A 10,169-nucleotide genomic window follows, 5' to 3' on the forward strand; every position below is an offset into this window, starting at 1 on the left:
CATTGGTTTGTTTGAAAACATGAAAATGGCGCCAAATTCAATGTAAGACTGCAAAACCTCACAAAATCCAATCACAATCAAGAAACTTGTGAAAAGATCAAGTTAACCTCATAATATTCTTCCATTGGTTTGTTTGAAAACGTGAAAAGGCGCCAAATTCATTGTGTGACTGCAAAACCTAACAAAATTCAAACAAAATCATGAAACTTGTGAAAGATCAAGTTAACCTCATAATATTCTTCCATTGGTTTGTTTGAAAACGTGAAAAGGCGCCAAATTCATTGTGTGACTGCAAAACCTAACAAAATTCAAACAAAATCATGAAACTTGTGAAAAGATCAAGTTAACCTCATAATATTCTTCCATTGGTTTGTTTGAAAACGTGAAAAGGCGCCAAATTCATTGTGTGACTGCAAAACCTAACAAAATTCAAACAAAATCATGAAACTTGTGAAAGATCAAGTTAACCTCATAATATTCTTCCATTGGTTTGTTTGAAAACGTGAAAAAGGCGCCAAATTCAATGTAAGACTGCAAAACCTAACAAAATTCAAACAAAATCATGAAACTTGTGAAAGATCAAGTTAACCTCATAATATTCTTCCATTGGTTTGTTTGAAAACATGAAAAAGGCGCCAAATTCAATGTAAGACTGCAAAACCTAACAAAATTCAAACAAAATCATGAAACTTGTGAAAGATCAAGTTAACCTCATAATATTCTTCCATTGGTTTGTTTGAAAACATGAAAAGGCGCCAAATTCAATGTAAGACTGCAAAACCTAACAAAATTCAAACAATATCATGGCAGTATCGATAAATTATATGAACCACATAATGGTATTTTTCTTTCGCTCATCGAATATGTAGGAAAATTTGATCCTGTGATGAATGAGCATTTGAAATATTCTAAACAATTATTCTTGTCTCCAAAAATACAAAACCAATTGATAATCGCAATGGCGAGGAAAGTTCGTTCTGAAATAATTTCAAAAATAAAAGAAGCCAGATATTTTTCAATTTTATTGGATTGCACACCGGATGCAAGTCATCAAGAGCAACTGTCAATTGTTTTTCGATATGTTGATGTTGATGATATGACGAATGGATTTATTCACGAAAGATTTTTGCAGTTCGAATCAGTAGAAGATACCACTGGCAAAGGATTGACAGCCAAAATAGAAAGCATCTTGAAAGATGAAGGACTAGATCTTGCGAATTGTCGTGGTCAAAGTTATGATAATGGGGCGAATATGCGAGGAGTAAATAAAGGAGTGCAAGCACTAATTTTGGAAAAAAATCCCAAAGCCTATTACATGTCATGTGGAAGCCATAATCTAAACCTAATTCTTGGTGAAATGTCTAAATCATCTAATATTGCGATTTCATTTTTTGGCACATTGCAAAGTTTATACAATATTTTCGCCGGTTCAGTTAATAGGTGGAGAATTTTGAAAGAACATGTAAATAATCTTACTCCAAAACCTTTGTCCGAAACACGTTGGGAATGTCGCATTAATAGCGTAAAGGCGGTGAGATTCCAAGTTTTGGAATTTTCTAAAGCATTGGAATCGTTGGAAAATCATGTTACAGAATCGAAAATCAAGTCTGAGATCGATTCCATAAAAAACAAAATATCATCGATTGAGTTCATATTCAGCCTGATTGTATGGTATCGAATTCTAGAAAAAGTAAATATTGTTAGTAAGCTTTTCCAAAGCCCTAGTATCGATATTGGAATCGCAACTAAACATCTTCAAGCCCTTATACAATTTTTTGAAGAATTTAGAGATGAAGGATTCGATTCCTCGCTGGCTGAATCGCGAGAGTTGGCGCGCCGGCTTGATATAAATCCAGAATTTAAAGATAACCGGATTCGGAAGAAAAAACGATTTGATTCTGAAGGTGATGATGAACCAAAATCATCTCCTGAAGATAAATATCGTATTGATTATTTTTTGATAATCATCGATCAAGCTTTGGAATCGTTTCGCAATCGATTTCAATATTACCGAAGTCACCATAAAATGTTCGGGCCCTTTTACGATTCCGATAGACTGAAAAGTTTATCGGAATCGGAATTGGACACTTGCGGCCGAACCATTGCCTCTGTCATGGGAGAGGACATCGAGTGTAGTGATTTAGTAAACGAAATTCGACTTAGTCGTGAGGTTCTACCGTCGAACCTGGGGTTGTCTCAAACTTTGAAGTATTTTTCTGATAATCACTTATTGGAATTATATCCGAATTTGGTGATTCTCCTTCGAATTCTATCGACATTACCGATTACAGTCGCATCAGCTGAACGCTCGTTTTCAAAGTTAAAGCTTATTAAAACTTATCTTCGCTCGACCATAGGCAAAGATCGTTTTAATGCTTTGGCTTTATTGTCGATCGAACAAGAGTTCGTCAACAATATTGATTTCAGCGATTTAGCCTATCGCTTTGCCGTCAACCAGTCAAAATCAAAATAGGTTTTCGTTTTTTGTTTGTTTTTGTTTTCGTTTTGTTTTGTTTTTTGCTTTTTTCTTTTGATAAATAAATAAATAATTAATTATTGGGAATTCAAGAAATAATTATTTATTTATTTTTAAACCAAAAATTATCCATGTCAGAATTGAAATTTGGATTCGCTACAAAAAGATATTTTCCATTTCAGATTATCAATTTAGATTTGCTAAATGAAGATATTCTTCATTTCAGATTACCAATTTGGATTTGCTAAATGAAGATATTCTTCATTTCAGAATTGAAATTTGGATTCGCTACAAAAAGATATTTTCCATTTCAGATTATCAATTTGGTTTTGTTATGAAAAGATATTCTTCATTTCAGAATTGAAATTTGGATTTGCTAAATGAAGATATTCTTCATTTCAGAATTGAAATTTGGATTTGCTAAATTAAGATATTTTCCATTTCAGATTTGAAATTTGGCATTGTTAAATGAAGATTCTCTTCATGTTAGATTTCAAATTCGAATTTTTTAAGGCCCCGCATCATTACTTAAAAAAAGGCCTCGCATGTAAAATTTGCACAGGGCCCCGCGTTTCCTCGGACCGGCCCTGATCATCATCATCACCATCACAAGATGTTCATCAAGATGATCATCATCAAATGAAAATCATAAAAACAAACAAAAAATATGCACAGAAGCTATGTGGATGTAAAACCGATTAGCGATCAAAACGTTCGAAATCGGGAAAAACATTCGAAATCGAAAACAAACACACACTATTATGACATAAGAAGATCGATTGACAGCGATATAGTCGCCGCCGACAAAACATTCGAACGTTTTTTTTTATCATCCGAATTCGAACGAAATTTATTACATTCGGATGTTGGCCATACCAAATTATCATCGATTTTTTTCGTTTATCGAAAACAAAAATGTAAGTTCTGTTATTGATAATCAACAGCATTTGACGAAGAAGAAGAAGAAAAACTTTGAAAAGAGTTTTCGAATGATAATCGGATTCGAAATGTTTTTTTCACTTTTTTCGACGATGATAACGACCACGACGATGAACGATGGCCACCATCATCAAAAATTTTTGATTTTTTTGATTGAAAAATATATATTCATTTCAGCAGTCGACGCCCAAAAGATATCTCCCTCTAATTTCTTCTTGAATGTGTTTTTTTTTATCACCGCTTATCTGATCATCATCGTCATTATCATTATCAAAATCCATAATGGCTCATCGAGTGAGTGAGAGAGAGAAACATTCCCGGTTTTTTTCTGGCTTTTCAACGTTATCGGCAAGATTTTTTCAAGAAATTTTTTTTTTGTTGAAGAAAATTGTAATAAAATATCGGTGACAGATGTAAAGCGAGCCGATATTTTCTTCCTTTTCTTTTCTGCTTCATATAGTCTTTGGAATGTTTCTCTGTATACCCCAAATTGGCCAACCAATGAATTTGACCTCGGGTCACTCAGTCACGACACAGCCTTGATCATGATGATGATTGGTGACCATAATATTCAAGTGAGATAAGGTATTTTGGCTGGCTGGCTGGCTGACTATCAAATACTAACCGGATGTCTTTGACTAACGATGAAGAAACTTTGAAGAAAAAACATGTCACTATATTTACCACTGATACTGGTCACCACCACTGTACAAGTGTGTGTGTGTAATGAACCTTGTTTCATTTTGATTCATTGTGGATTTTTCATTATGAAAAATTGTTCAAAATCAAAATGAATCAAGTTGACATTGGTGGTGGTTACCTATGTTACGCACAACAGTTGGTCCTGTTTTTTTGTTGTTGGAACCTGGCTTATCACCAAGTCAGCATTTTGGCTACTGCAAAATTTTTTTCCTATTCAAATCAAATGAATAGGAAATATGTTGTCTGTAGTGATCAATCTTGAACCATGCATGTGTGGGGACCTTGGTTTTTTCGTTTTTTTTTCCCGGTGACATTTTCACTATATATAATATGGACAGGTGTTGTCACCGAATCGATAGAAAAAAAAGATCTTTTCTTCTTTTGGACGGTTTTTTCCACCGTTTCAACAACAACAACGTATTCAGCCAAATACATTCAGGTAAGTGAAATTTCATTCATTCATATTACAGAGAGATTTTTTTGGCACACGAATGATCGAGGTTCCCCCACCAAACATACAATAAATCTATCGATCTAAATTGATTGTGTGTGTTTAGTGTCTATGTTTATATTGACAGTCTTCCGGCCCCTATAGTTTATTTTATTTTCAACACTACCACACACTATATGTATGACTTATGTTCGTGTGACACAAAAGGTAAAAAAAGAAAAACCTTACGGGCTATACTTACTTAGGACAATCTTCAAACTAGAGCAGATGAATTGAATATGTGTATGTGTATGTGTGGCGGGCATTTCTTTCATCATTAATGAATGAATGAATGAATGAATGATGTGTGTGTGTGTACGGTACATAATTTGGACTTTTTATTTTGGGTAAAACATATGCGGCATATTTTTTTCATTTCTTGGGTTTGCTTTTTTTTTGTTGTTGGAAAAACACACACACACTATACGTATACGTTAAAGTTAGTGAGTGAGTGAGAAAGAAAAGATCAACAAGGATAAAAATAGAGCAAAGTGTTCCAACACAGGCCTTAAAAAATTATGCAGCTGCTGCTTTATGGACCTGTTGATAACGAGAAAGAAAAAATCATCAACGAAATTGCTACCAACCAAAAAAAACACAGTTATTGAACTGAATTGAAAGAAAAAAAGAAGGACAAGAAGACCGAGGGTAAAAATACTACCACCATCATCGGGTACGTGTGTTTCACGTTTTTTAGTTTTTAGTTTTTAGTTTTTGATCTTTGGCTTTTTCTAGCTTGGCTGACAATTCATTCATTCATTCAATCATTTTTCTGGCCATTCATTCATTCATTCACGAAAATCAACAACATTTTTCCGTCCTCTGTTCATATCGTCGAGAGAAAACCAAACAGAGAGAGCCATGACCACCATTACACACACACAGTGTTAAGCGTAAAGCCGTATTTCTCTTTCTATGATCATATCGTTTTGCACTGAGATTTTCGGCTTCTCGATGACGACAACGACGGCCAAAAATTCATTCTCGATTCATTCAATATCCAACTTTGGTTGAAACAAGATCTGTGCATTGCTGCACTGTGTTTGTGAAAATTTTTTTGGCTGTTTTTTTTGGGTTCTGTTTTGGTTTTTTATTTTTATTATTATTTTTGTAATTTGAGAAAAAAAGAAATTCAGTTCTGGAATATATCTTGTGTTTGACCACATGATCCATGAAAAATTCGTCCAATTTCAACAACAACAACAACAGAAAAAACATCCGTTTTGACATCAAAGTGTTTTTTTGTTCAACTTTTGTTTCAGTTTTTGTTTTGTTTGTTTTAAACTTTTTCCTTTTGCTCTTGATTCGTGAAAGTTTTTTTCAAAAATTCATCACATTTGTATGGTCGTCAACAAGATTCCCATATGATTTTTTTTTGTAATCTAATTTCATTTTGGGTAAACCTCGACCAAACAAAAATCACTAATAATCTTAAAATGGCGGCCTTCAATCTGCCCTTCATCATCATCTAAAATTATCATCATTTTTTTCAACCACAATCCTGTTGATCAGTTTTTTAAATGGTAAGTTTGTTTGATGCCTACCTACACAATGAATTTTTTGATCGATATGACCACAGAATCAAAAGTCAAAAGTCAATTCATTTCAGACACACATCACACAAAAGTATTTATCGATTTTTAATCTTAATCAATCTTCAAATGAAACTAAAACGAAATTAGATGATGATAATGATGCGTCAAATAATCGCACCTTTTACGATGATGATGATAATCATCATTATCATTTGAAATATATTTAAGTTTGATCATCAATCGATCGATCGATCGATTAGGTTTTTTCTTTCTTTTTCTTTGAAAAAAATACCTGTTGATGATCGGGCGGTCCGGTTTTTTTTCTATTTCGATCTTTAGAAAAAAACTAATTGCAATCAGCGCATCATCATTATCGTCAAATCGAAATTTTCTCGTTCCCATTTTCATGATTTAGTAGATTAGGTAGAAATAGGCATACAAAAATAGATAGGTGTTAATTAAATTGATCGATGATGTTGTTAATCCTGATTTAAAAACATTTTTCGATCATTTTTCTGTCATGTTTTTTTCTTTGATTCATTTTTTGATGATGATTGGTGAAATAAAATTTATGGGCCGAAAATCGATTTAGTTTTTTTTTCGCCAAGGATGATGATGATTATACCCTATCATAATCATGATGATGATGATGATGATGATGATGATTGGCGGGCTATTAACACACAATTAATCTTGTTTTATTTTTTACCTTTTTGGTACCGTTTGAATAGAAACAACAAAAGGTTCCGGCTATTTTTACATTCATGGCATTTTTTAATTGGGTCGGTCAGTTTTGGTCGACACCGTGTGTGTGTGTGTGATATGAAAACACTGACCAAGCCGACCCAATTTTATCTTCAAGGATCATTATCATTATTTTGTTTTGGACCGTAAACGTATTTCGAACGTTTGTTTGGGTTGTTGTTCAAAACTGGACTTGACGATTTTTCGCTTTTTATAATTACAAATCTAATTTGCCGCTTAGATTTTTTTTCTGGGGAATTTGAACCTCACTCGTTCAGACATAGACACCATTATATACATCCGAAAACCATCATCAACCATTTGGCCGGCAAGGTTAAAGTGTTTTCTCTCACTGTATGTGTGTGTGAAATGAAATGAATGAGGGCCAGAGACAACTGTTGCTGACTGCCTGCATTTATTCAAATAAGGATGATGATGATGATATTTGTTTTGCATACAAATTAAAAATATTTTGCCGAAGAAAAAAAAAGATTAATGTTGTCGTTGTTTTCTCTTTCTCTCTGTTTGTCTGTGTTCATCATCATCATCATCATGGTTATATTCAGGATGATGAGGGCTAATTCCGTAGAACATTAAACCGATATTATATAAGATTTTTTTTCAACGGAAGTAAGCCCTTGGTAATTTTTATTATTTATTTTTTTGGTTATTCGAATGATTTAGAATCGCTGGATGAGTTGAAAAAATTTTTGAAAAAAATGATGAAAATTTGATTTTTTTATAGTCATCAACCTAACCTCACTGAACTTTGAATCATAGTCATAGTCATAGTCACAGTCATCAACCTAACCTCACTCGAACTATGAATCACAGTCATAGTCATAGTCATAGTCATCAACCTAACCTCACTGAACTATGAATCACAGTCATAGTCATAGTCATCATCAACCTAACCTCACTCGAACTATGAATCACAGTCATAGTCATAGTCATCAACCTAACCTCACTCGAACTATATCTTTTTTTCCCAAACAAAAAAAAAATTTTTTCCAAAATAAAAACTAATGAACCAATCAAGTCAGATTTATTAATCAATCAATCATTGGGTTCATTTCTTTCGAAATTCCATTCAAAAACAAAAAAAAATGACCAGAACAAATGAACTTTTTTATTTCCTTCATTTTGCTAAATGCTTTCATTTTTCAACGAAAAAAAAAATTGAAAAATTCTTCATTTTTCTCCCAAAGATTGTTCATTTCATGTTCGTGTTGTTGTTGTTGACAAAAAAAAATCTAATAAAAATTCCAATAAAGATATAAGGTGTGTCACCACCACCACCACCATAATGGCATGACATGATCAACTGAAATTGGTATGGCACACACACAAGCTCTACATTTGTCCACTTTGTCGAAACACTCCTTGCCTAACATGGCATGACAAAAAAATTTTTGACCAAAAAAAAGAAAAGAAAAAAATGTCTAAAGAGTTATTCAGTCAATCAGTCACTATGTCACACAATGTCACATAATGTGAAAATATTAGCAGCCAAAAATGGTCAATTGGTCAATTCATTACCATTTTTTCTTGTGTGTAATGAATAAAACATTCTTTCATTATGTGGCCAAACGTAAAGTAGAAAGAAAAAAACATAACATGATTACCTGATACATGGTGTGCACACGAACGAACAACAGAAAAATTGTTCAGGTTAATTGTTCAACAACAACAACAGAAAAAATGTAGAAAAATTAGCGAAAAAAAAATTACGATTCATAACCAATACACCTGGTTGTGTGTATGCTATGCTATGCTATGTTAGTTTGTTCGTGATGATCAATTCAAACATCACCCGGTAAAACGACAACAACAACAACTACGATGATCAATTTACCTTATGAATATTTCTATCTATCTATCTATCTGCTATATCCTAGTCATTGAAGGAATTTTTTTCTTCTTTTTTCATTTATCCAAAGCCAGGTAATTCACTCTCGCTACAAGTTTTTTTTTGATTCAGGTTTTTTTCTTCTTTTCTTCTTCATTCAGGCAGGAAAAAAACACTTGAAAAAGTTTAATAGAGAATTTTTCATATTACCTACCTACCTGTGTCTGCCTGTATAAAATTGAATCAAACAACAATAACTCACCTGGTCTATACTCATCATCATCATCATCATCATCATCTGTATTATCTGTATCACCACACCTTAGCCATACCTTACCTTACCTTTTTTTTTATCGAATGAATTTTTTTTTCTTCAAAGATTAGATTCAAGAAAAAATATTCTTCTTCTTTTTATATCGTACAAGTCGCTGACATAACACGCCAGCAACCAGCCAACCAACCAACCAACCACTCTCGCTATCGTATATGATCGATTATTTTGTTTTTGTTTTTGTTTTTTGGTTGATTTTGAACTTCAATCATGAATGAATATTGAAATACAAAGCTCAAGGTTGTTAGGTAATTCATTTCATGTTACCTGTGTGTATGTATGTTTGTGTGATTTGCCCTTTGCCAAAAAACAAAACATAAACAAAAAACAAGTCATCATCATGATGATAATCAACAAAAAAGCACATTTGGATAATATCCGGGTTAACTTTGTTTTTTTTTGTTTCACTGCCAATAAAAGCAATGTTTGATGAGTTTTTTTTTCTCTACTGAGATGCTTGTTGTTGTTTGTTGATGATCATCCTGGTTGCAACAAAAAAAAATCCCTAATAATAATAATAATAATGGCCATAATTTCATTAGAACCTGTGAACATTATATAACGAAACATAGATAAAGATAAAAAGAGATAGTGGAGAGAGAGAGAGAGAGCAGGTAGATTTAAAAAGTTCATCTCCATTGATGATGATCTGTGTTTATATTCATTTTCATCTTGTTGTTGTTGTTGTTGTTTTTGGCTTTATGGTTTTTGTTTTGTTTTGTTTCGATAATTCCTTCTTTTATATAGAAACAACCGAATTAAGATTACCTTAAGAATTTCTTTTTTACTTTTTTATCAAAACAAAACAAAACAAAAAATGATTTGATAATGAAAATAGACAAAATAGACAAAACATCTTTTGTTATCTTTTCTCTCTCTGTGTTCAGATGGAGAGATTTGTTCATTACTTGTTTTATTGTTGTTGTTGTTCACATCGTTACCGGATTTTTTTTTGTTTTTGTTTTCTGTTTTTCGCCATTGGCAAGACATAAACGCAGAAAAAAAAACATTTTACCTTTTTTTGATCCGGTTTTTTTCGGCTTTGTTTAGTTTTAAAATCGATTTCGATCAATTCAATGATGAGATTTTTTTCTCTTTGGTCA

At 32.7% G+C, this 10,169-nt stretch overlaps 1 protein-coding gene across 1 annotated transcript; it reads left to right on the forward strand.

The window, feature by feature from the left end:
• The first annotated feature begins 853 nt into the window (after nt 1–853).
• On the forward strand, nt 854–2,473 carry LOC113795630 (zinc finger MYM-type protein 1-like). Its single transcript, XM_075824138.1, has one exon. The coding sequence runs from the start codon at nt 887–889 to the stop codon at nt 2,471–2,473; it is 1,587 nt and encodes a 528-aa protein (XP_075680253.1). The 5' UTR covers nt 854–886.
• Nucleotides 2,474–10,169: the final 7,696 nt, after the last annotated feature.

Source organism: Dermatophagoides pteronyssinus, unplaced genomic scaffold, assembly GCF_027571235.1.
Source record: "Dermatophagoides pteronyssinus isolate colony J.1.1.1.1 unplaced genomic scaffold, Derpt_VIB-CSIC_2022.12 sq0050, whole genome shotgun sequence".
NCBI classification, from domain to species: Eukaryota; Metazoa; Arthropoda; class Arachnida; order Sarcoptiformes; family Pyroglyphidae; genus Dermatophagoides; species Dermatophagoides pteronyssinus.